Raw genomic sequence first — 23,880 nt, forward strand, 5'->3', positions numbered from 1 at the left:
CCTCCCGGCAGACACACACGTCAGCGCCAGCCAGCCCTGCCGCTGCTTGTGCCAGCCTGGCCGCGAGCCCGTGCTGAGCGTGCTGTCGCTGGGTGCCGCGCCGCGGCGAGGCAGGCCTGCCCAGGCTGCCGCCCATGTTTGTGAGTGGGCGGTGTGCTGCGACACTGGATACCCCACCCCCATTCTTTGGTCCCAAACCCTTCCCTTGCTTCGACCTGGTCTTGATAACCTGCTACCCTGCCGTGGTATGAATTTACTTGCCGTGCTATCTTTGTATTAAGCAGTGCTGACCCCTTCTTGCTCCGCCTTGCGCCGGCTTGCTGCCTGCCTTGCTGGCTCCCCTTTACCGCCGACCCTTTCTGCCACCCAGCCTCTCCCCCACTGTTCTTCCACCACAACCACCGACCTGCCCTTGAGAGGCAGCTGCTGCCGAACACGTGCCAGCGCCTCTTGCTGCCCAGTAAACACCCCACCAACAGCGCCTGCCCGCCACCAGAAGAGTGGCCCGGGGCTGGGCCCACCTGGCGAGGCGCACCCCCGACCGCCACGCTGCCAGGGCTTCCACCAGCTGGCGCTGCCAGGGACGCTGTTCACTGTACTGCAACTGTACTGCACTGCGCTGTTCGCACAGGGTCCTGGAGAGCTATCGGTGCATGCCTGGGCTGCCAGAGGTGATGTGTTACATCCCTACCGAGGGGATGCTGCCGCAAGGTGTCAGCTGCCGCGAGGTGTTAGCTGCCGCCCTACTTCTTGGCCGCCATCTTGCGCAGCAGCGCCGACATCTCCTCGCGCTTGGCCTTGCCGCGCTTGTGGGTGCCCAGCTGCAGGCGGGGGCAGGGGAGGGCAGGCCGGCCGGGGTCGGTTTTCAGCGACATGGTGCGCAGCTGGCAGCGGCAGCGGGCAGAGGAAGGCTGCTGTGGTGCCGCAGCGGGACCGCATGTGTGCAGTGTTCGCACGGGGCAGCGTTTGCTGCTGGGCACCACGCTGGGCTGCACGCTTCCAGCTGTGGGTGGGCAGCCTGCTGCTGCTGGTCGGGCACCAAACGGCTTGCGCCAGCCCTGGCTGGTGCGCCGCTGGCGGCCACCGCGCCACGCCTGCAGCTCCAGCCTGTCCTGGATGCCGCCTGTGGCATGCCGCTGCGCAGCTGCGTGCATGTGCCGCCTCCCTCCGGCTGCCGCCCTCCACCCAGAAAAGCGCCGCCAGCTGCCATCGCGCTGCTCCCTGGCACTGGCCCCGCCGGCCATTGCTGCGGCTGGTACGGCCAGGCTGGGCGTGCGCTGCCGTATATGCAGCAGCGCCATCGGCGGCGGCCACCAAAAAACGCGGCACCAATAGCAAACGATGCAGCAGCAGCAGCAGCAGCAGCAGCAGCAGCAGCAGCATGGCGCAGCAGCAGCAGCAGGACAGGGGGCAAGCCGCAAAGCAGGGGTGGGCCTCACCTTCCGCTTGGCCACCTTGAGCGCGCGCTTGTCCCTGCCAACCTTCAGCAGCTCCATAAGGCGCTTCTCATATGGCGCCTGGCCAGCCACCTCGCGCACAATGTCGCGCACCAGCTTCACGCGCTTGGACTGACGCTGCAGTGGGGGCGAGGCAGTGGCGTGCGCAGGGCAGGGTGGGCGGGGGCGGGCGGCGGGGAGGCGGCAATCGGCTGCTGCCGCGCCTGCGGGGCTGCCGGCGCTCCAAAATGCCAGCCGCGGGGGTTTCGACGTGCTGCGGCCTGCCAAACAGGCCCCAGGCCGCATCGGCTGCATGGGGGCCGCCGCTGGTAGGGACGCCGCAGAGGCGCTGTCGTGCCTCCCAGAGGCTCTTGAAATCACTATTGGCATCATAGGGCCCGCCGCCGCCGTGCTGGTGCGCCGCCCCGGCTGCCAGACCTCAATCCCGCCCTGCATGCCGCTCTGCAGCGAGACTCACCCCCTTGCGGCTCGCCGGACGTACGGCCTTCTCCTTCTTCGTCACAACATGGCCCTTCTGCAGGCCCACGGCGATGCCTGCGCGGCCAGACATGGTTGCTACGGTCTCCCAGGCGGCCAGGTGAATGCACGGGGCCGAAAAGGACCCGCCCAGGCGCCTGCCAGCAGGTTTGGGGCCGGTGGCTCGGGGCGTGCCTTCTACCCCGACCCAGCCCACCCCGATGCCTGGAGCGCAGCCATCGCCCCCCGCGACGCACTTGAGCTGCTACTGTGGATCCATACCGCTCATCGCCGCACAGCAGCGCCGCCCAGCCTAACATGTCCACCGCCCTGGTGCAGCAGCAGGTTGCCAAGTGCAGCGTGCAGCGCGCATTCTTCACCCGCAAGCCCGTGGCGGCCCGTGCCGCTCGTGTGTGCGCCATGGCGCAGCTGGACCAGGATGAGCTGAAGAAGCAGGTGGGTGGGCCGCCGCCGCCGCCGCGGCCCGCCCGGCGGCGCCGCCTCCGCCTGCCCGCCTCCCGCCGGCCGCGCCAGCCCCGCCGCGCTTCCCCCGGCGTCCCCGAACTCTCTTCCTGCTCCTTTCCTCCTCCTTCCCAGGCCGCCTGGAAGGCTGTTGAGTATGTGAAGAGCGGCATGGTGGTGGGCCTGGGCACGGGCTCCACCGCCGCCTTTGCCGTCGACCGCATCGGCTCCCTGCTGAAGAGCGGCGAGCTCACGGACATTGTGGGCGTGCCCACCTCCGTGCGCACCTACGAGCAGGCCAAGAGTGAGGCTCGCCTGCTCGCCTTCTGGCCAGCGGCCGGGGCTCCGGAGCAGCGCGGCTGGGATGCGGAGCAGCGGAGCGCCTCTGCAACTCGGGGCCAGCAGCGGCTGCCACCGGCCCTGCGAGCCTGGGCACAGCGGCAGGCACAGGGGCGCGGGCCCGCGCCCTGAGCAGCAGCCGCAGCCGCAGCGGGCGACCTGGCCCAGGGCGCCTGGCCGCCCGCTGCGGCTGCGGCGGGCGGCCAGGCGCCCGGCTGCGCCGGGCGGCCTGGCCCAGGGCCGCTGCGCAGTTGCCCGGCCCACAGCCCGCTCACAGCCCCTGGCCGCCGCCCTCCCTCCCTGCTGCCTTCCCCCAGGCCTGGGCATCCCTCTGGCCACCCTGGACGAGCAGCCCAAGCTGGATGTTGCCATCGATGGTGCTGATGAGGTGGACCCTCAGCTGGATGTGGTCAAGGGCCGCGGCGGCGCGCTGCTGCGCGAGAAGGTGCGCGGCGGCGGCGGCGGCGGGGGAGTCGGGAGGGGCCCGGCACGCCGCTCCCGAGCCGGGCGGGGACGGGCCGGTGCTCCCGAGGCCCGGCGGCAGCGTCGCTTGGGCGGGCCTGCCGTGCCCCGCCCGCACACTCCCAAGCGCACGGGCACACACTCACACACACACATCCCACCCTTCCCCAACCTACAACATGCCGTGCCGCTCCTCGCCGACCCCCACGCCCGCACCCTCCGCCCCGCGCCGCAGATGGTTGAGATGGCCAGCGCCAAGTTTGTGTGCATCGTGGACGACTCCAAGCTGGTGGAAGGGCTGGGCGGCTCCAAGCTGGCCATGCCCGTGGAGATTGTGCAGTTCTGCCACAAGTACACACTGGCGCGCCTGCAGGCGCTGCCAGAGGTGGCCGGCTGCGTGGCCAAGCTGCGCATGGAGGGTGAGCGGCGGCGGCGGCGGCGGCGGCGCGCTCCCTTCCTTGCTTTGTTGCGTGCAGCAGGGCCTGGCGGTGGCAGCGGTGTGGCTTGCGTTTGGGCGCGGAGCGTTTTTGTGTTTAGGAGCTGGGTGTAGCGCGTCGCTGTGCCTTGAATGCCTGCTGCTGTCCCTTGAGCCTGCCTGGCATGCCTGCTGCTGCCCCCCGAGCCTGCCCGGCATGCCACCTGTTGCCCCCTGCCGCAGGCGACGCGCCATATGTCACCGACAACAGGTGCGTGGGCGGCGCGAGGGGCAGGGCGGCAGCCAGCTGCCGGCAGCTGCCGCGTCCTCCACCTCCCACCCCCACCTCCCACGCCCCCACAATCACCTGCCCGGCCCGCACCACCTGCACCCCGCTGCTGCCCCCTTTCCCCCTACATCGCCGGCCTGCCTGTCCGTCCCCACCCGCCGCCTCGCCGCCCCTCTGCCTCAACCACATTGTTGTTGCTGCAGCAACTAAATTGTGCCCTCTGCCACGCCTGCACTGCTGCAGCAACTACATCGTTGACCTGTACTTTGAGACCCCCATCCCCGACTCCCAAGCCGCCTCCGCCGCCATCCTGGCGCTGGAGGGCGTGGTGGATCACGGCCTCTTCCTCGACATGGTGGACGTGTGCATCATCGCAGGCAGCAACGGCGTGGAGGTGCGCGGCTGCAGCATCCCTGGGGTGTGGGCGGCGGGGTGGCGGGGTGGGGGGAGGGTGGTGGGCTGGCCCGCGCGGGCGCCAGCAGGCGGACGGTGGCAGGCGGCGACAGGACGGCTGCGCGCGACACGTGGCGAGCTGCACAAGCGCACGCCCATAGCCCGAGGGTGCTGGTGTTGCTTGAGCGGGAGCTGGCACCCAGCATGAGCGCCTGCTGCCCGCCACCCTCGCTCCGCAGGTCAAGGAGCGCCCCAGCCCCAAGAAGTGAAGCTGCCCTGCGAGACGTGAGCGCAACCAGGCTTCCTGGAGCAGCAGCAGCAGCAGTAGCAGCTCGCGCCGTGCCCGGCACCATTCTTTGCACAACACTGTTTTTTATTCCCTGCCGCCCCCTCCTGTTCATCCCTCTCTTTCGGTCACCCTGCCAGGTGTTAATCCTCTGAGCTCAGGCCACACCAGCAAGGATTGCCGTGACGCTGCTGGCAGTGAGGCTACAGTGGTTGGGATCAAGACGCCGCACACCAGGGGACACAGCGTGGTAGTTGCAAGAGCCTCGCACACAGGCGCATTGGGGCAGGCTGGCATATCAGGCCAATCAGGCCATACGAATGCAAAAGATGGGGGCGAGCGGTCAAAGCTGGCCGTTTGCGCTGGCAGGGGCGCTTCCTCGCGGCTGCGACTGGCATGCCCCTGAAAAACAAGAATCGGCCCCAGAAAACAGGAATAGGTAAAGCTCAGGCAAGTGTACCAGACAGAAGCAAGGGCAACGGAGCAGCGTGGACAGGGGGTGCCGCGCGTGCACTGTCGGCGCGGCGGGAGGGTTGAGTGCGGTGTGGCAGGTAGGAGTACTTAATATCAGCGAGTGGCTCTCAGGGTGGGTGGGTAGGTGGGTGGGTGGATAAAGTTTCCTTGGGCGCCGGCGCCGGGACATCACCGCTGCAGAGGGGGCGCAGGAGGGCACAGAGCGGGTCAGCAGAGTGCCGGCCACACAGACAAGCGGGATACAGGCCCGAAAAGCGACGTGCGCCTGTTTGCTATACACAGCGGCGCATGCCCTCCCTCTCGCACAAGCTAGCCACGCAGGGCCCCCCCCAGCCTCCCGCCCGAGAAGCACTCACCGCGCGCTGCTGCCGGCTGTTGTTCAGCAGGCTGCTCAGCGTGTCCAGCGTGCTCTTGGTGGCCCTCAGCTTGGCCTGGCTGCGCTCAAACTCGCGCTGGGCGGCCTGCGCCTCGGCCTGCTGCGCCGCCAGCTTCTTCTGCAGCTCCTCGTACCGCTGCTGCGGCGACTGGCCGGTCAGGCTGCAGGCGGGGCGCGGCAGGGGCCGGGAGGGACGCGGGAGGAGGGATGCACGGGGTCAGGGGCATGCTTTGCAGGCTTGGGCCGGCCGATTTGACTTGGCAGGCACCGCTCAGGCAGGGGAATCGCAGTGAACGGCGCCACCACGTCAACTCCCAGGCACAGCAGGGCATGGCAAGCCGGCGGCATCAGAGGCCGGAGCAGCAGCGGCCCAGGGGCCCACCCGCCTCACCTGCTGATAATCGCCTCACGGGGGCCCGGCAGCAGCGCGGCCGCAGCCACCAGCACGCCGCCGGCCGCAGCCACCAGGCCGCTGTTGGCGGTGAAGCGGGCGATGGCGCCGGTCAGCGCTGCCTGCTCCGCCTCGCCAGGCTTGGCTGAGTTGAGGCTGGCCGCCAGCCCGGCAGCCAGCTCCTTGGCTTGGTCTGCAGCACTGGGGCCCTCCTCCTGCACAGCCAGCAGCGGCAGGGGCGCGACAGCCGCCGAAAGGATAAGAAAGTGGCGTCCCGGCCGCATGCGGGGCGACGGGGCGCGGCACGAGCGGCGCTGCAGCTGCGGGCAGACGGGCCGCAGGCGTAGCCATTGCACCAGCCCACTCCCTTTTCACCTTGGGCTTAGCCGCCGCCGCCACAGCCGGCTGCGGCTTGGCGGCCGCGGCGGCAGCGGCAGGAGCAGGCTCCGTCTTCTTGGGCTCGGGTGCAGGTGCGGGCTTGGGAGCCGCCGCAGCTGCCACTGCTGGCGCCGGGGGTGGTGCAGGGGCGGCGGGCTTGGCAGCATCGGCCACCTGCACACAACCACAGCACACCCATGGACGCGCAGTGGAGGCTACGGTCAAGAAAGGTTTGCCGGGAGGGGCATAGCAGGCCAGCTCAAAAACCACGCACACAGACCAGCACTGCAGGCGCACCTTTGCAGCTGCAGCAGCGCCGGCTGCAGCAGCCGGCGCTGCAGTCGGTGCAGGAGCGGGCGGCGGCGCCTTGGCAGCCGGTGGCGGCGCCGCCTTCTCGGCTGCCGCGGGCTCCGGCTTCTTGGCCTCCTCGGCCTTGGCTGCCGCCACAGGCGCAGGCTTGGGCTCGGCAGCAGCAGGCTTCTTCTCCTCCGCCTGCAGCAGGCCCAACAGCAGCAGCCAGTGCCCTATTTGAGGGCTGCTCAGGCGGCCTGCCAAGGCGCACGCTAGCTGGCGACACATCCCAACCGCTCCCCAACGCGCCGCTACCTTGGGTGCCGCGGCAGCAGCCGGCTTGGGTGCCGCGGCGGCGGCCGGGGCGGCCTCGCTCTTCTCGACCTGCTCAGCCTGGGGCATGGCAGGGGCAGGCACACAGGGAGCACGGTGAGATGAGTGAGGCTGAGCAGCTCATGCAAGGCAGTTGTTGCCCCTACAGCTGCGCAGAGCCCCGGCTGCGGGCCTTGGCAGAATGCGGCGGCGCCAACTCCTCACCTTGGCCGCTGGCTTGGCTTCAGGCTTCGCCTCGGGCTTGGCTGCCGGGGCCGGCGCCACAGCGGCGGCCTTTGGAGGCTCCGCCTTTGCTGCAGGCGGCGGCGGCGGTGGTGCCTCTGCCTTGGGAGCGGCGGGAGCGGGCGGCTCCTCGAGCTTCACTGCATCCGCCTGCACTAGGTTGGTAGGCAGCAGAGGAGGCAGGCATGCAGCTGAGGTTGACAGCAGCTCAGCACTGCAAGCATGGGAGGGCATGGCGGTAGAGAGCAGCCCTACAACTGCGTGTGCCGGCTGTCCCGCCCGCAAAGGCTCGAAGCATGCCCAGGCATGCAGCCGCAGGCCGGCTCCCCGACCCGCAGGCGTGGGGCACACACAGCGCGCACCTTGGGCGGCGCCGGCTGCGACAGGCCGGGCCGCTGCAGCGCCTGCGGCAGCATGCGCAGGCTGTCCTTGGGCAGCAGGCTGTCTGGCGCCAGGAAGATGCCGGTCCCCAGCAGCGCCAGGGACGCCAGGGCGATACCCGACTGCAGCCACGGCACCAAGGCGGGAGAACAGGAGAGGTGGGGTCGGCGCCAACTCAGCGCTGCAAACACGCCGCCATCGGGGACGCCTGGTGCAGCGCGCTCCTCCAAACCTTTCCGCCCATGCTCTGCAACAATACGTGTGCCCCACACACACGGCATGCTTGCTGCGGACGCCGCTCGTCCCCCCGCTCACCCATCCCGTCTTGCCATCGGAGCCCTGCGCCGACTGAGGCAGGCCCGTGGAGGTACCACCCTGCAGGCACAGCATGCCCAGCGGGCAAAAAAGGCGTTGCTCAGCTGGTGGCAACCAAGCAGCAGCCGCTGGCCCCCGCAAACAAGAAAAGGACCAAGAGGCAGCGTGTTCCCGCATGCACGCGCAACCGCGGCTGCAGGTGTGCCCGCCCCGCTCACCGCGCCGCCGCCTGCGCCAGCGCCGGGCGCCGCCATCTGGCCCGTGCGCTTGCGCACCAGGAACTCCAGCTGCTCGGGGGAGCACTTGGCTGCCTCCTCACGGGTGATCAGGCCGTCTGCCACGCAGGCCTGGATCGTAGCTTCCAGGGAAGCCAGAAGCTCCTCCATCGGCCGCATGCCGTCATCGGACAGCGAGGCGGAGGAGAGGGAGAGGCCGGCGGCCGCGGCGCGCGGCACGGGGGTGCGGCTGCTCGGCCGCGGCGCGGGGCTGCGGCTGCGCCCGCGCCCGCGCTCCGACTGCGGCGGCGGCGAGGCGCTGGCCTCGCTGCGCTTGCGCTCCAGGAAGGCGCGCTGCTCGGGTGAGAGGCCCTCCATTGACGGCATGCTGGCGGCGGCAGGCGCGGGAGACATGCTGGAGCCCTGGCGCTTGCGCTCCAGGAAAGCCTGCTGGTCAGGCGTCAGACCCGCAGGCGCAGGCGCGCTGCTGGCTGCGGGGAGTGGCGCAGGCCGGCTGGAAGGCCGCGGCACGGGGCTGCGGCTGCGCCCGCGCATCGGCGCCGCGGGCGGCGGCGAGGCGCTGGCCTCGCTGCGCTTGCGCTCCAGGAAAGCCTGCTGCTCCGGGGTCAGGCCTGCCATGGCCGCCGGATTGCTTCCAGCGGCAGGTGCAGGGGCGGGAGACGTGCTGGAGCCCTGGCGCTTGCGCTCCAGGAATGCCTGCTGGTCAGGCGTCAGGCCCGCCACCGGGGAGGCCGAGCTGCCGCTGCTGCTGCGGGAGGGCGGGGTGCTGCTGCCGCGGCGCGGCGCCGGGCTGCGGCCTCGGCTGGGCGCAGCGGGGGCCGGCGAGGCGCTCGTCTCGCTGCGCTTGCGCTCCAGGAATGCCTGCTGCTCCGGGGTGAGCCCCGCGGCCGGGCTGCTGCTGCCGACGGCGGCAGCGGGAGGGCGGCTGGCGGGGCGGCGCGGCGCCGGGCTGCGGCCCCGCGCTGGCACGGCCGGGGTGGGGGAGGCGCTGGCCTCGCGGCGCTTGCGCTCCAGGAACTCCTGCTGCTCTGGGGAGAGGCCGGCGGCGGCGCCGGGGACGATGGTGGTGCCGTTGCTCAGGGACTGCGCGCCGGGGCTGGCCGACGCCGAGCGCTTGCGCATCAGAAACTCCAGCTGGTCAGGCGTGTACTTGGCGGCCTCCTCCTTGCTCATGGTGCCGTTCATGACGCCCTGGGCGCTGACCTGCGCGAGCGGTGGGAGCGGGTGGTGCAGCAGGTCAGGGGTGGGGTGGCGGCAGCGCAGGGTGGCGGCGCCGCGTGGGTGGCCCAACCCGCGCGCTGGGGACAATGTGCCAGGCGCCGGTCAGAGACGCAACCGATGGCTGCGCGGAGGGCACGGCAGGCCGCCCAAGACGCGCACAAACGGCGAGGAGCAACCGCCCGGATGTGGTCGGGCATTCGGCCGTGCAGGCGGCTGGACAGGTTTGTGACGCACCCTGACCCTCTGTGACGGCCGTCCCAGCGCCTGGCCCGCCCCCTGCCGCACCCCCCGAGGGGCCTGCGGCATCGACAACCCCACAGCGCTCTGCATTGCGGGCTTCGGGATCAGGCAGTGATGCACAGGTGCCTGATGGACGGATCAGCCCTGCCCGAGTCGGTGGCAAAGCGCCCCGGCCAAGCCCGGCCATCCTACCACCACGCATGCAGGGCGCGAAATGAACAACAGCCCTGGCTGGAACTACAGTCCTGGAGATGGGGAACGGGCGCAGATGCAGGATCGCAAGCATTGAACCATGGCAAGCGGCCGAGGGTGTCCAGGTGCTAGGTTGGCCGTTGGGCGGTGCGCGGCGGCGGCACCCCCCGCAGCCTGGCGGCATTCATTCATGCAGCCCATGCTGCACCCTGTTACAGTTGCTTGTTACAGCACCCGGGTAATTCATAGTGACGTCCTCTGCATCCCACCAAGTTGGTGCGCAGGAGGCAGCTCCCTGGGCCGCCGGCGAGGCGCCGCAGCGGGCGAACGCTCGCCTCGAGCCCGAGATGGGGCACCGGCAATTCATCAACACCAGGCCAGTATACATCAAGGTGGGTGTTACTGCTGACTGGGGCAGAGCTTTTGGCGTCCCCGGCATGGGCCACCTAAGCTGGGCACCCGCACAACATGGGCATGCATGGGGCACGCTGCGGCGGCACAGCAGGTGCGCCATCGCCGGCGGGAGACATCACTTGTCAATGGCACCCCGTATCCGTAATTGCCATTTATGACTATCAGCCTGCAAACACAGCTCATACCGAGCAAGCAGAGCCCGACGCCTGCTGCCCTCGACACCCTTGCGCAAGCTGCCCGACAATGAGCGTCTGTAGAGGACTTGCAGTGCTTACATTGCTCTCGCTCGCCTCAGGTATCGATCGGGCGGTTTTGGGCAGTTTTTTGGCAGGTTTTAGGCAGCCCGTGAGAGCCGCACCGCCTCCGCCCTCAGTACCTCAGCTCCGGCCGCCCCGACAGGTGGCCTGGGCGTGCGGCCGGGGTGCGGAAGCGCAAACCTCAACCCCTCCGGTCCCGCCCTGGCCAGCTGCCTCGCTGCCCGGCCCGCCACCAAGCGGTTGCCACCACCGCCCCATCGACCAGCCACCCACAGTGCCGCTTTGCTGGCTTGCCCGCGCCTGCAGCGCGTATGCTGGCGGTGGACCAGGAGCACACCTGTGAGGTCACGCTGCAGGAGGGAGAGGACCTGTGGACGGTGAGTTTGGGGCTGGGCAGCACCTCGCCCCGCTTTGCGGCGGCCCTGAGTTCTGCTGCCACAGCCTTCTCTGCGGCACGGCAGGCTGCGGGCCACAGCTGCTCCCGAGGCGCAGGGTCCGCTGCCTGCCTGCCTGTGTCCCTGCCGTGCCACCACCCCTCGGCACCTCCCCTCGCGCAACGCCGTGCGTGCCGCCCCCGCCCCCGCTGGTGCACCGCAGCTCTGCCAGAAGTTCCATCTCGACCTCGACCTGGTGATCGAGCTGAACCCAGAGTATGGAGAGCCGGGCCAGGCCCTGCGCGGAGCCAAAGTGCACGTGCCCTGCAGAGGTGCGCGGCGCCGCGGTCGCGTTGCACCATGCCGCCTTGCCACCCCCTGCTCGTCGCCTGCAATGCACATGTGCATGAGCAATGGGCAGCATCATCATCATCAGCAGCAGCAGCCTGCAATGCACATGTGCATGAGCAGTGGGGTGCCTCGTGGGGTGCCCATTGCTGACGGCGTTCCCGTGCGGCGCCTGCCTGCAGCCGATGGCACCCCCGCGCCACAGCAGCAGAGCGTGCAGCAAGAGCCGCCAGGGTCGTCAATTCCCTGCGAGTGTGAGCAAGCTGCTGTTGCTGCTGCCCCTGCGTTTGGTGTTCCATTTCATGCCACAGCTGCCATCTTGCGCTGTGCCCCGCTCTCTCGCCATGGCCACCTGCGAGCCTCGCTGAGCGCAGCCGCCTGCCATGCGTCGCCTACCCGCCTGCAGACCAGGTGACCAAGGGCGACACGCTGCCTGCAGTGGCCACCCGCTTCCGGGTGCCCTTCAGCCTCATGCTGTTCCTGAATCGGCAGTACGAGGGAAACTACGACGAGATCTACCCCGGCGAGACGCTGCTGCTGCCTTGCCGAGATTACCATTGGGGCGGGCCCGACGAGGGGTGGCACACACAGTAATGGTTGCCAGTTTGTTCGTATGATATCAGTTTTGGGGGCTGCTCAACACCCCGCACCCACGCTGCTGCGCCGCCCCTGCCGGCGTGCATTGCCCAAACACTGCTTCTGTTTTGCTCACCCTTGTTTGCTGGCAAAGCTTTTTATCGGCATTGATTTTTCCATTCACACATTGGCTTGTATCAGAGTATTTGAATGCAGGAAACACAAGCGCAGGTCAAGTTGGTCACAGAATGCGCCCCTTGGTTCAGGGGCAGCCCAGCTGTCGGCAGCTGGCCCGCAGTCAGCAGCTCAGGACCAGTTTACGTGCGTCTTTGTCCAGCCGTCAGATGTGCAGGGCGCAAAGGTGGTGGCTGCGGGCGCGGCCCTGAAGCAGGCGGGGGCGCTGAGGCTGGCCCGCAGGCGGCGGGCGCTGGCCCGCATGCAAGCCGATGCCCGGCACAGCAGTGCCCGAGGCGATGATGTGCGGCGCTGTAGGGCGGCAGGTGCCGGCTCCTGTTGCTGGTGCTCATCGGAAGAGGAGCAGTCGGCAGGAGAGTAGCCCAGGGCTGGGGGCTGCACCAGCCAGTGCGCCTGCGTCAAGGGGCGGACAGGAAGTGAGGCACAGTCTGCTCCGGTGCTGGGGAAGACACACCCTCTCCTCACAGGGCTCAGACCCAGTGTTTGCCCCTCACCTCGTCAGCAGTCAGCTCCAAGTCGACAGTGAGCCACAGCTCGGCGGCAGCGGCGATGGCGGCAGTGGCAGCATCAACAGGTTCAGCGCAGTCGAGGGCGGCAGTGAGGTTGGCAGCGGGAGGCGGGCAGAGGTGGTAGTCCATGCACTCCTGCTGGTGCTCGGGGGCAGTGCACACGCTAGCAACGCGGTGGACGGCGGCGTCTGCAGTTGCGATGGTCCAGCCCGCGTCGGCGGCAGGGGCGGATGCGGCGACGGCGGCTTGCTTGCCGTGCTTGCTGCGCAGGGTCAGCGACTCGGGGGCTGGGCGCGAGAAGAGGCTCGTGGTCTTGAGAGCTGCAGAGGAGCAAAGGGGAGGAGAGGTGGTGGCGCCATGCACAGATGACATGCCACACGTTTTGCGTAGAGGGCCTCCTTGTGCGCACTACAGACTCCACAAGCAACTCGCAACGGCGTACCGGCGCCATTAGGCTTGCTGGAGACAGCGAAGAGGGACTTGAGGAGCTGCATGGTTGTGTTGCTGCTGGTGGTGGGTGCGGAGGCAAGGAGGCGAAGGGAGGGCCTGGCGGTGCAAAAAAGGAGCAAGGGAGGACAGAATGAGAGCCCCTATCCAGGCGCTGGGGCAATGAGGCGGAGCTCGACGCTTTGGCACAGCAGGCTCAGCACAGCGCATGCTGTGGTCCGCCCTGGTCACCCCCCCTGGTTTAGACGGTCTAAAGCTGTGGCCTTGTCATTTCCTTTTGTCTACGTCTCATTCGAGAGCTGTTTCGAAATCGCTTGAGAGGGTATGTGACAAGCATTGTATGCAAGCGGCGCCAGAGAGGGCGGCGACGCCATGCACAACTGTCTCCTACCACTGCCAGCAAATGGATGTTGAGGAGGGCTGCAGGCGCTGTCACATCCTGTGCTGAGGGCTCATGTTCATTGCAACACATAAGGTTGCGGTCAGAGTAATAGCGGAAGTGCCCTGGAAGCATGCATGTATCAAGTTGCTTGCCAGGTGCACCAAGCTGTCACCGCAGCGCTGTGCCGCTCAACTCTCAACCGTCTGAAAACTGTCGGGCGGATGCCGGCCGATACCGCCGCCACCTTGACTCGGCGGCAGCCCCTGCCGTGGCCCCTACAGCTCAGGGGCACCGCGGCCTGCCAAGGGCAGCCTGCTGGCGCCAGGAACGTTGCCAGCAGCTTCAGGCGCTATGCCGCCTTAGGCGCCGCCGCCACCTGCTCCTCCTTGCCAAGCTCCCCAAAGACCGTGAACGCCAGCAGCGCCAGGATGGCGGCGCCACTGACCACCGCACCCCCGAAGAAGCACCCCGTGTTGCCCATGCCGCGGGCCGCCGTCACGTCGCACAAGCGGCCGGCCAGAGAGTTGGAATACGCCAGCGCCACGCCTGAAGGGCGAGGAGCACAGGCAGAGGGGAACAGACGGTGCGTGGGAGACATCGAATGGACGCCCCAGCAGCGCTTGGAATGGCAGCTGAAGAGGGGCAACCGCGGGTGGAGAGCGGCGGCGGCCCATGGCAGCTAAGGAGTTGAGCGCCTGCCTCGGGAGGCAAGCCATGCTTGTCGAGCCATGCTCAGCCATGGCTGCAGCCCCGCACCCAGCAGGAGGTCGGTGAAGGACCAGACGGTACCGCTGATGCGCCCCAGGCCCGGCACCGCTTGGCTGGGGATGACTGCACGGCACGGGGCTTTGTGGGGCGTGGATAAGTGGGTCGAGTGGGGAGGGTGAGCAGATACAGGCTGACACAAGCTGGGCGCTCACGCCACACAGCATGCAATGGCAGCGTGCCGAGCATCCCAGGCTGGGCCCGAGTGTTTGCAAGGGGTGAAGAGGAGAGAAAGGGCCACTCACACGCCGCCAGCATGCCAAACAGCACCCCCTGGGTAGCGGCCATGTGGAGGCCGACGAAGGTGGAGCCCAGCACCATGCCTGCACCAACAGCAGCGGCAGCGCCGTGGGGAGCGTGAGGATCGCGGGGCGGGGCTCGCAACCACACAGCCACGCAGCCGCGGCAGGGAGGCGTGGCTTGGCTCGCTTCCCTGCCAATGCAGCAGCATACAGGCCTGTGCAGCAAGCAGCCAGCGGGGAGCCGGCAGCGGAGCTCACCCAGCACGCTTGGGAAGAAGCCGAAGCAGAGGTCCCCAGCTATCAGGGCCGCTATGCCCGCCACCAGCACTGTGTTGCGGGACCGCACGCTGCCCTTGGCCCGCATGCCTAGCGGGGCGGCCTGCGGGGTGGCCGCCCAGGGAGAGGGCAGTGGGTCACGGGACCTCCCAGCTATGGGGCGGCGGCCTGCGGCCGCCATGGCAGCTGCCTGGCAGCCCACACCACAGCCCATCGCACCGGTGAGGTCACCTCACAGCCCTACGGTAGGGGTGCCGTCCCTCGCCCCCACACATCAAGCCCAGCTGGCCAGCAGGGCACGCCCCGCTGAACACCAAGCGCCCCCTGGGGCCTCACCAGCACCACCACCGGCAGCATGGAGAAGAGGGTGAGCATCGGCAGGCTCGCCTTGTCCATCACCTGCTCCCCAGGCAGGCAGGAGAAGCAGGCAGGCAGGCAGGCGACGGAATGGAAAGGCCGGCAGGTCGGCGTGGCACCCCCTCCCATGCCGTCATGACACAGCCCCCTCGGCCGCCGCCTGCCTGCCGGCCCGGGCGGCGAGCGCTGCATGGGCAGTTGGCAGGGTGCCAGCGGGAGCCCAGCGAGGCGCCAGCGAGGCGCCAGCGGGGCGCACCGAGCCGGCGTGGACTGTGATGAAGGCCACGTCGAAGCGGGCCAGGTAGAGTATGCACATGGTGAACAAGGCCTGGTAGTAGCCGCGGGGCAGGGCCCCCAGGAATGCGCGCGCTTTGCCCAGGCCGAGGCGTGCGCCGCCGGCGTCGCTGTGGGCTGCTGCTGCAGGGGGCGCAGGAGGAGGAGGAGGAGGGGTGACGCGCGTGCGGCATGGTCTACCAAAGCAAACCCAAAGGGAAGGAAAGGCAAGGAGCTGGCTGGCAGGGGCGCTCACTCACGGTGAGCATTGGCTGCCTTGGCGTCTGCGCTGAGGGCGCTGGCCACGAGCGCCAGGCCCAGCAGGGCGGGGATGACCGACAGCGCAAAGGTCGCCTCGTAGCTGCGGCCCGTCAGCTGCACGGGCAGGCCGGCAGGCAGGTGGGCAGGGCGGGCGCGCAAGCGGTCGAGTGGCGGCAGGCCCGCATCTGCTGAGAGAGAGTGCCCACCGGAGCCCCTGAGCTGTTGCATCGCCTCGCAGCTGCTTGTCCCAAAGCGGGCGGGGCCTGGTGGGCTGGAGAAGGGGCACGCTGTGCCAGGCCACTTCCCCCTGTTGCCTGCCGTCCCCTGCCTGCAGCCGCTGCCCACCTGGAACGCCAGCGCCGCCGCTCCCGAGCCCAGCAGCATGCCCAGCGTGGACAGCGCCTGCCGCACGCTGAAGGCGGCGGCCGCAGAGTCGCCAGACTGCGAGGCAAGGGCGGCGGGCACATTGTTGCGGTACAGCAGCAGTACAGCCGCAGTACAGCATGGCGGCTGCAGGATGTGGGGCGAGCGGCTGGTGGGGGCAGCAGGTATGCAGGAGGCGCAGGGAGGCGGGGAGCCAGTTGGTATGGCGGGGCTGGAGAGGGGCTTGCACTTGTGAATGATTAACATCAACGGCACGAGAGAGGCAGCGCTGGGCGGCGTCTTGCAGTACACTGCCGGGCCGTACCTGCGCCGCCAGCTCCCCGACCAGCGCCTTGGACGGTGCCTCGCGCACGCCCTTGACTATGCGGTCAAACATCTGCACGAGGCGGTACAAAGCGGTACGAAGCGTCGGTACAGCACATGGCGCGGCACAGGGTGCAGCGCATGCGTGGAGCAGGCGCCACCACACGCTCGCGCACCGGCAGCAGCAGGGGAGACCCAGCACCGGCGGCAGAACCAAGCAGCAGCCACAGAGGCAGCAGCAGCAGCAGAGGCAGAACCCACGCGAGCCCGACCTTAGCGTAAGTGATCCAGGCCACGCAGGCCGCCGCCCCTGCCACCGTGTACACCGAGCCGCACAGCGCAAACATGGGCTTGCAGACGACCGCCGTCAGCGCGACGCCCAGGATCACCATCCTGCGGCGGAGGGGTGGGGGGGGTGGGGGGTGGGGGGGGTGGAGTAGCGAGTGAAGGTGGCGGCGGCCATGCTGCAGAGACCAGCAGTGCTCGGGTTTCTGAAGAAAGCGATGCCCGGGCTTTTCGACGCACTGTGCTGGCTCGCGCGCCGGGCCTGTGGCAGGGGAGCGGCAGCGGCGGCGGCGTGCCTGGCGGGGCTGAGAACGTCGGCCAGCCTGCCGCTGACGACGCCAGAGGCGCGGGACAGCAGCTGCAGCAGGCCGTGCAGGTTGCCCATCTGCGGGTGCGAGCCGCGTGGGTGGCCGTGAGTGAGCGCCCTGGCACCGGAACAAGGCAGTCGAGCCCTGGCGCTCCTCCCCAGCTGCCGCTGATGCCAGGAGGCGTGAGCAGGGCAAGCAGCGAGCCCGCCGCAGCGCAGCGGACGGCCTCAGGGTGCCGGCTCGCCTTGGTGTTGCTCATGTGCAGGACATCGCTCATGTAGAGCGGCAGGTAGGTATCGTGCAGGAGGGTGGCGATCGACGACAGCATCTGGGCTGCAGGCGGGCAGGTGGCACCGAGTGGCGGCCAAATAAAAGGCGGCTGAGCGTGCGAGAGCATGCGACCGGCACCGCACACCAGGCGCCAGCGCGGCCGGGCGCACTGCAGCGATTGGCGGGGCCTGCCCGGGGCGGCAGGGCGTGCCTGTGCTGAGAGCGATGAGCTTGCGGTTGCAGACAGGGTCGTGGAGGGCTTGCGGGAACAACGCCGCCATGCCGCCCTTCTTCTTCCCTGCCCCCACGGACTGCTGCTTGGCTGCGCTGTCGTCTCCAGGGCCATCCATGGCCCCAGCTGCTGCCTGGGCCGCCGGCCGCGGCGCCAGAGCCCGGCGGCGGCACGCCGGCGGCGGCACTGCCCATGGCGGCCAGCGACACCGGGCGCGGAGCTGCGCGCCCGCTAGGCTGCCGGGCCTAGCTACCGCCGAGGCGGCCTGCATGCCGTTCCAGCTGCAGCAGGCTGCTTGGGCAATCGCCTATCGAAGATGATGTGTCGGGAGCGGCTGCGCAAGTGCTATTCTGCGTGTCGCAGCAGGCGGGATCGCTTTACAAAGATGTTGATGTTACGTGGGCTTGGGTTTGATGTCAATCCGTTGGTTTGGCCTGGCGCCCGCCTGGCGCCCGCCGCCCGGCACCGCATGTCAGGAAGACTTCCTTGCTCTGGCGATATAGTGAAGCTGGCGCCGCAGGCCACCATGATGACAGGCATATCTGCGACTCTTCGGCACCCTGCCGTGGGAACATGGGCCCGCCCTGCAACGCCCCGAGCCGGCGCCGCCAGCCGAAGCTCTGAGTCAAACAAAGTGGCAGTACTTCACAGAACGAGAGTCCCAACTTGTGTTTTAGGTGTAAATAGGGGGTGAATATATCAATAATCAAGGGTTGGGTCAAGGCAGTCCAGGAGCAGCCCCTTGGTTCAGGGGCAGCCCAGCTGTCGGTATCTGGCCGCCAGTCAGCTCAGGCCCAGTTCACGTGCGTCTTGGTCCAGCCGTCAGATGTGCAGGGCGAAAAGGTGGTGGCTGCGGGCGCGGCCCTGAAGCAGGCGGGGGCGCTGAGGCTGGCCCGCAGGCGGCGGGCGCTGGCCCGCATGCCAGCCGATGCCCGGCGCAGCAGAGCGCAAGGCGATGATGTGCGGCGCTGCAGGGCGGCAGGTGCTGGCTCCTGCTGCTGGGGCTCAGCGGAAGAAGAGCAGTCGACAGGAGAGTAGGTTAGGGCGGGGGGCTGCACGTGCAGGTGCACCAGCCAGCGCGCCTGTGGCAAGGGGCGGACAGGCAGTGAGGCACAGTCAGCTCTGGTGCTGAGGAAGACACAGCCTCTCCTCATAGAGCTCAGCCCCTGTGCCTGCCCCTCACCTCGTCAGCAGTCAGCTCCAAGTCGACAGTGAGCCACGGCTCGGCGGCAGCGGCGAGGCTGGCAGTGGCAGCATCAACAGGTTCAGCGCAGTCGAGGGCGGCAGTGAGGTTGGCAGCGGGAGGCGGGCAGAGGTGGTAGTCCTGCTGGTGCTCGGGGGCGGTGCACACGCTAGCAATGCGGTGGACGGCGGCGTCTGCAGCTCCGATGGTCCAACCCGCGTCGGCGGCAGGGGCGACGGCGGCGGCCAGCTTGCCGTGCTTGCTGCGCAGGGTCAGCGACTCGGGGGCTGGGCGCGAGAAGAGGCTCGTGGTCTTGAGAGCTGCAGAGGAGCAAAGGGGAGGAGAGGCAGTGACGCCATGCACAGATGACATGCCACACGTTTTGCGCAGAGGGCCTCCTTGCGCGCACTGCGGACTCCACAAGCAACTCGCAACGGCTTACCGGCGCCATTAGGCTTGCTGGAGACAGCGAAGAGGGACTTGAGGAGCTGCATGGTTGTGTTGCTGCTGGTGGTGGGTGCGGAGGCAAGGAGGCGAAGGGAGGGCCTGGCGGTGCACTAAAGCCGCAAGGAAGGACGGAATGAGAGCCCCTATCCAGGCGCTGGGGCAATGAGGCGGAGGTCGACGCGTTTGGCACAGCAGGCTCAGCGCAGCGCATGCTGTGGTCCCCCCGTTGGAAGGTGTGGCCTCCCTCCTTCTCAAACCCCGCTTCGCATTGCTGTTTCCACGGTTTTCTGCTGTATTGACAATTCACATAGTACATGAGTTCAGTAGAAGAGTCCTGGGCATGAGGTCAGTAGAAGAGTCCTGGGCAGGAGTTTGTGGCGGCAGGGCATATGATCGGGTGCGCGGTCTGTGTGATGGGTGCGAAAACTCGTCGACATAAGACGGTTGGAAAAGGAGGACAATTGACAAGCCTGAAAAGTGCCTATAAGTCTGAATCGGCGTCTCATCTGCCGCCAGGTGTGTCGGGTCCTGCCCGGCCGCTGCCCACCAATTGCGTCATCCCCCTGACGCTGAACCCTAAGCCGCCGCCGCCGCCGCCGCCTCGCCCTTCGGCAGACATCTTCATGCCGCCTCCGCTGCTGCCTGCTGCCCTGCTGGGGGCTGAGCTGCCGTAGGCAGCGCTGCCGCGTATCCCGGGCGCCAGCTGCGGCGCCTGCGGCTGTGCAGGTGCCGGTGCCGCGGCCGCTGCCACAGGCTCACCAGACAGCAGCACGGACCTCAGCTTCAGGGCCAGCTGCTGCACCTCTGCGGCCGCCCGTGTGGCCGCGCCCTTGAGGCTCGGCCGCCGCAGCAGGCCTCCGCTTCCGTTGCCGGCTAATGCGCCGCCGCCTGACAGTGCGCCGCCTGCACTGGCAGCAGCCAGAGCGGATCCTATCGGCGCTGCCGCGGCCGGCGCAGGTAGGGCCAGCGAAGCTGCAGCTGGCTGCGCGGTTGGCGGCGCCAGCAGCGGGGCGCCTGGCGGCGGCCGCTTGGCAGCAGAGGGAGGGGATGGCCTACTGAGCCTTGAGGGCTGCGGAGGTGCCTTGCCTGCGGCCGCGGCGCTGGGGCTCTGCTGGCTCAAGCGGCTGGGGCTGCTGCCAGCTGGTGGTTGCCATCCCGCCGCTCGCCGCTGTTGCTGCGGCACGGAGCCTGCAGCCCCTGCTGCCGCGGAGATGGCTGCTGCCGCCTCCCCGCCCGTGCCAGCAGCTCCTGGCGAGTGAGGAGTGCTCCCGCCGATGTGCGGCGTGCCCGGAGCGGACGCCCTCAGCTGCGCCGCCACCTTGCCGCGTGAAGCGTCCGCACGGGCCCTGCTGCCTCCCTTGCCACCACCGCCGCTGCTCGCCTCTGCTCCCCGGTGCTGCTGCAGCCTGCCATCCACAGCCGAGTCCATGGAAGCTGAGCGGCCGCTCTGCAGGCTGGCTGCCAGCCCCTTGTCCCGCCGGGGCTCTGCTGGCCCATCAGAGCTGCTGCGGAGGTGCGAGGCCAGCTGCGTGGCGGCAGGGGCCGGCACAGCTGGCCCCGATTTCTGCTTAACGAGAGGCTTGCTGCCGCCCCTGCCGTCGCCGCGGACCTGGCCCGGCAGCGACAGCGCCAGCCGTGCGTGGGCTGGCCGCAGCTGCTCATCGTACGCAGCGATTTCGGCGTGGACTCTGCAGCAGCAGGTGCCAGTAGTGAGCACTGATGGATCCCACAGCGGCGGCCTCTGACAATGCACACGTGCCCCCCATCCCGCCCACAACACATACACACTCCGCTCCAGCCCTCCCTCCCTCACTTGTCCAGCTGCTCCGGATCGAAGAGGAAGTCTCGCTCCGCCTCTGCCCGCGCCGCATCCGCCGCCTCGTATGCCTTGACCTCTGCGCTGCTGCTCTCCAGCGCGCCGCACGACATGCGCACGGGCAGGCACTTGAAGGCCTCGTTGGCCTGGGGGCAGGGCGAGGGGGAGGGCATCAACCGCAGAGGAAAGAGAAGGTGGGCAGGCACCGGCATGCATGCAGCAGCACAGCGTATACTTGAGGCAGGTTGAGAGGCGGCAAGTGGAAACAGGGGTGCCAGATTGGCCACCTGTGCTGAGGAGCAGGCGCCCCCAGCGCACGGCTGCCTGCTGCAGCTCGGCAGCCCCCCGCGAGATGGTCCACCCCCGCCAGCCCACCTTGCGCGCCTCGCGCCGCACATCCGCGTCGCCATCTGTGATCAGGTGGCTCATGCCGCTGTTCAGCCGCTCCAGCAGGTGAACATCGTCGGGCAGCGCCAGCGCCTGCTTCAGCGGCGGCATGGCTGCCGCCAGGTGCAGCCGCACGTTGGCCACTGGGTCGTAAGCCAGGGTGAGGGCCGCCTCCAACAAGTGCGCCTGCGGCAGGTGGAACAGCCAGGGAGTTCCCAGGCGGGCTGGGTGGGCGGCGGGCAGCCCCCGTGACGCTGCTCGGCGGTGGCGGCAGCGGGGCAGCGGGAGATGGACAGGCACACCCCACGCGGCACCTCTTGTCGATGTATTATCACCGACCACTCACCTTGATGAACCTGCTGCTGAAGTGGCGCTGGGCGTGGAGGCAGAAGTCCAGGAACACCATGCGGTGGCGGAAGCTCTTAGACTGAAGCCAGGCGGGCACAGCGGGCACCGCGGGCGTGCCAGATAGCCATCAGCCTCCCAGCAACCTCACCTATCCCAACCCCGGCCCTGGCCTGGTGCTGCTGCAGCCTGCCACGATGTCGCACAGCACCTGGCCCCACCTGCCCAAAGTCGAGCACGGCTCGGGCGTAGAGCGCGGTCCGGTGTGGCGGCTTGCGCAGCGCGCGCCAGACGGCGGCGGCGGCCGCCGCGGCCGCCTCGCGCACCGCCGCCACCCCCTCGCCCATATACTTCCACGCCAGCGGCAGGAAGCGCTCGTATAGCTGGTCCGGCGAGAAGAAGGCTGGGAAGGCGGCCAGGGCCTGCAGCAGCGCCAGCTGCAGCCGCCAGCTGTACCCGCTGACGGCCTCCAAGCGCAGGAGCGGGTCAACAAAGGATGCCAGCACCTTGGTGCGGGCCTCCTCCGGCGCGCCCAGGCAAAAGTGCTGCAGCACCTCTGGCAGGCGCCCCAGCAGGCACGCCTGCACCTCCTGCCGCTCGTCCTGCAGCAGCGCCGCCACCGGCTGCCGCAGGTACTGGCAGCACCGGTCGCGCCCCAGGCTGGCTGCCACATCGGGCAGCGCGGCGGCCGCCGCCAGCCGCACCTCGGCGTCGGCGTCGGAGGCCAGGCGCAGGAAGGTGTCGTGGAGGTGGGAGCCGTACCGCCGTGCGGTACCGGCCCGCAGCACCGCCGGGAAGGCGGCGGCGCAGTTGAGCCGCGTGGCGTGGTCGTGGCGCCAGGCCTGGCTGCGGAAGTAGCCCAGGCAGGCGTTCACCTCTGCATCTCCCTCCATGTCAGCCACCAGGCGAGCCATGAGGGCCCCCAGCCCCGCCGTCAGGCTGCGGTGCACCTCGGCGTGGTGCTCCGGGTCGCGGCACTGCTGCAGCAGCAGCGGCAGCGCGCGGGACCGCCGCAGCCGCATGGGCAGCAGGTCCAGGGCCGCCGCCAGCGCGCGCCACGCCGCCGCGCGCACCAGAGCCTGCGGGGCGGCGGAGAGCAGGTTGCAGGAGCTTGGAAGTGTGCTGCCATGAAAAGTTGGAGGGGACCTTGCAGTCGGGCTGGCTTTGGAGGCCAGCCGCACAGTTGCCCAGGCGCATCTGCCATACATGCACAAAATGCAGAGCCGAACAATGTGGCGCCTCGGGAGCAGTGTAGGCACACCCAGCCAGCCAGCCAAGCCCCACCTCCTCGTCCTCCAGCAGGCCAAACAGGTCCTCCAACACGCCCTCCAGCTCCGCCGCAGGCAGCTTGTCCGCCGTGGCCGTCGCCAGCGCGGGCAGCTGCTGGCAGGCGGCGTGCCGCACCTGCCACTCCGTGTCCTGGCACAGCGTGCCCGCCAGGCGCAGCAGCGTGCGCTTCAGGTCCTCTTCGTCTGCGTACGGCGCCACCGCGCCCAGCAGCAGGCAGCACAGGCAGCGCTCCCGCAGGCTGCGCCCGCCGCCGCTGCCGCGCGCCACCACGCTGGGCAGCACGCGGTTGCGCAGGGTGATGGGGTCCAGAGCCGGGGCGATGTCGGCCAGGCAGGCCAGCCACGCGGCCTGCGCCGCGGGGTGCCCGCCGTCGCCCACCCCCGCCAGCACCAGCGGCAGGATGGCGTCAGCAAGGTCAACGTTGGGAAGCAGGCGTTCCCGCGCCACGGTGGCAAACGACTCTGCCGCCGCCATCTGCCCCTCGCTGTCCAGCTGCCGCGCGGCTTCCATGAGGCTGCGGGAGATGGCGGGGAAGACCCCCCGCCCCGCCGACCGCAGCAGGCCCGGCAGGTTGTCAATCACCGCCGCCTGCTGCACCGCCTGGCCCCCAGACATGTAGAGCTGCGCCCGTTCAGCATCACTCAAGCCCTCTGGGACCTGCAGCACGGGCGGCATGGGGCGGATGGTAGGCCACAGGGCCTGGGGGCATTCAGGATACCCCAGGCAGCACCGCGCAGGATGAGGTGGTGGTGGCAGACAAGGGCAGGATGAGGTGGTGGTACAGCGGGAGTCCTCACCGTGAGCCTGTCCAGCTCCTCCTGCGTCACCGTGGCATCCTGGAACGCGTGCGCCGCCTCCTGCACGCCATCCAGCTTGTCCACCACGACTGCTGCATCGGGCGCGGCCGCCTTGTCGGGCGCTGCCGCTGCTCCCAGCGAGGGACTCATGCCGCCGCCACTGCTGCAGTGCTGCGTTGCAGTTGAAGTGGCTGGTGATGCGCAACTGCGGCTGTCCCAGTTGCTAAACAAAGTCGATCATTCCGTTTCGGGGAGGCAGAGCAATGTTCGGCCGCACCGCGCCGCCGCCCCTCCCGCCGCCCGGTGCCACAGCTGGCTGGCCGCCGGGGCGTCTCCAGCGACCAGCGACGATTCAATTGAGCTGCGGCTGCGTTACAGCTGCGTTTTCGCTTGCTGATTGGGGCCTCGCTGCGTGGCGGGCCAGTGCCCCCTTCTGGTCAACGCTCGCGGAGCGGCTAGAAGCACCCTGAACAGCGAGACACGCACTATTTTTATTGCATGAGACGGGCGTCAGCAAAGCCGAGGCGTCAGAAAGAGCGTGCACAGCT

At 69.0% G+C, this 23,880-nt stretch overlaps 6 protein-coding genes across 6 annotated transcripts; 2 read left to right on the forward strand and 4 right to left on the reverse strand.

Moving 5' to 3' along the window:
• Nucleotides 1-743: 743 nt before the first annotated feature.
• On the reverse strand, nt 744-2,007 carry CHLNCDRAFT_141923 (hypothetical protein; the record flags this gene model as incomplete). Its single annotated transcript, XM_005850186.1, has 3 exons — nt 744-821; nt 1,440-1,574; nt 1,939-2,007. The coding sequence occupies 3 exons, from the start codon at nt 2,005-2,007 to the stop codon at nt 744-746; spliced, it is 282 nt and encodes a 93-aa protein (XP_005850248.1).
• Nucleotides 2,008-2,183: 176 nt separating this feature from the next.
• CHLNCDRAFT_34303 (hypothetical protein) lies at nt 2,184-4,718 on the forward strand. The gene is made up of 7 exons (XM_005849934.1): nt 2,184-2,369; nt 2,511-2,679; nt 3,032-3,159; nt 3,412-3,595; nt 3,835-3,862; nt 4,124-4,274; nt 4,513-4,718. Exons 1-7 carry the CDS (start codon nt 2,232-2,234, stop codon nt 4,540-4,542), a joined length of 828 nt encoding a protein of 275 aa, XP_005849996.1. The 5' UTR covers nt 2,184-2,231; the 3' UTR covers nt 4,543-4,718.
• A 483-nt stretch (nt 4,719-5,201) lies between these two features.
• CHLNCDRAFT_57018 (expressed protein) lies at nt 5,202-9,571 on the reverse strand (the record flags this gene model as incomplete). The annotated part of the gene is made up of 11 exons (XM_005850187.1): nt 9,412-9,571; nt 7,939-9,159; nt 7,721-7,780; nt 7,387-7,527; nt 7,007-7,174; nt 6,785-6,862; nt 6,476-6,670; nt 6,176-6,352; nt 5,801-6,015; nt 5,390-5,570; nt 5,202-5,207 (listed from the first exon to the last, which is right to left on the reverse strand). Exons 1-11 carry the CDS (start codon nt 9,505-9,507, stop codon nt 5,202-5,204), a joined length of 2,538 nt encoding a protein of 845 aa, XP_005850249.1. The 5' UTR covers nt 9,508-9,571.
• A 1,020-nt stretch (nt 9,572-10,591) lies between these two features.
• CHLNCDRAFT_141926 (hypothetical protein) lies at nt 10,592-11,596 on the forward strand (the record flags this gene model as incomplete). Its single annotated transcript, XM_005849935.1, has 4 exons — nt 10,592-10,657; nt 10,878-10,986; nt 11,185-11,256; nt 11,409-11,596. 4 exons carry the CDS (start codon nt 10,592-10,594, stop codon nt 11,594-11,596), a joined length of 435 nt encoding a protein of 144 aa, XP_005849997.1.
• A 1,864-nt stretch (nt 11,597-13,460) lies between these two features.
• Nucleotides 13,461-17,185, reverse strand: CHLNCDRAFT_141928 (hypothetical protein; the record flags this gene model as incomplete). The annotated part of the gene is made up of 13 exons (XM_005850188.1): nt 13,461-13,657; nt 13,868-13,942; nt 14,122-14,199; nt 14,377-14,497; nt 14,731-14,793; nt 15,008-15,168; nt 15,285-15,399; nt 15,631-15,726; nt 15,974-16,045; nt 16,245-16,365; nt 16,494-16,642; nt 16,789-16,898; nt 16,981-17,185. 13 exons carry the CDS (start codon nt 17,183-17,185, stop codon nt 13,461-13,463), a joined length of 1,563 nt encoding a protein of 520 aa, XP_005850250.1.
• A 2,014-nt stretch (nt 17,186-19,199) lies between these two features.
• CHLNCDRAFT_141930 (hypothetical protein) lies at nt 19,200-23,482 on the reverse strand (the record flags this gene model as incomplete). The annotated part of the gene is made up of 9 exons (XM_005850189.1): nt 19,200-19,600; nt 19,754-20,222; nt 20,307-20,385; nt 20,511-20,659; nt 20,889-21,086; nt 21,247-21,327; nt 21,467-22,324; nt 22,530-23,192; nt 23,333-23,482. 9 exons carry the CDS (start codon nt 23,480-23,482, stop codon nt 19,200-19,202), a joined length of 3,048 nt encoding a protein of 1,015 aa, XP_005850251.1.
• Nucleotides 23,483-23,880: the final 398 nt, after the last annotated feature.

The sequence above is a fragment of the Chlorella variabilis genome, assembly GCF_000147415.1.
Source record: "Chlorella variabilis unplaced genomic scaffold CHLNCscaffold_4, whole genome shotgun sequence".
Lineage (NCBI taxonomy): Eukaryota > Viridiplantae > Chlorophyta > Trebouxiophyceae > Chlorellales > Chlorellaceae > Chlorella > Chlorella variabilis.

Bases quoted from the DNA above. Each gene is read 5' to 3' on its own strand.
- CHLNCDRAFT_34303 (XM_005849934.1), top strand. From the start codon at position 2,232: ATGTCCACCGCCCTGGTGCAGCAGCAGGTTGCCAAGTGCAGCGTGCAG. The intron at 2,370-2,510 runs GTGGGTGGGCCG...CCTCCTTCCCAG, and splicing joins AGGATGAGCTGAAGAAGCAG to GCCGCCTGGAAGGCTGTTGA. The intron at 4,275-4,512 runs GTGCGCGGCTGC...CTCGCTCCGCAG, and splicing joins CAGGCAGCAACGGCGTGGAG to GTCAAGGAGCGCCCCAGCCC.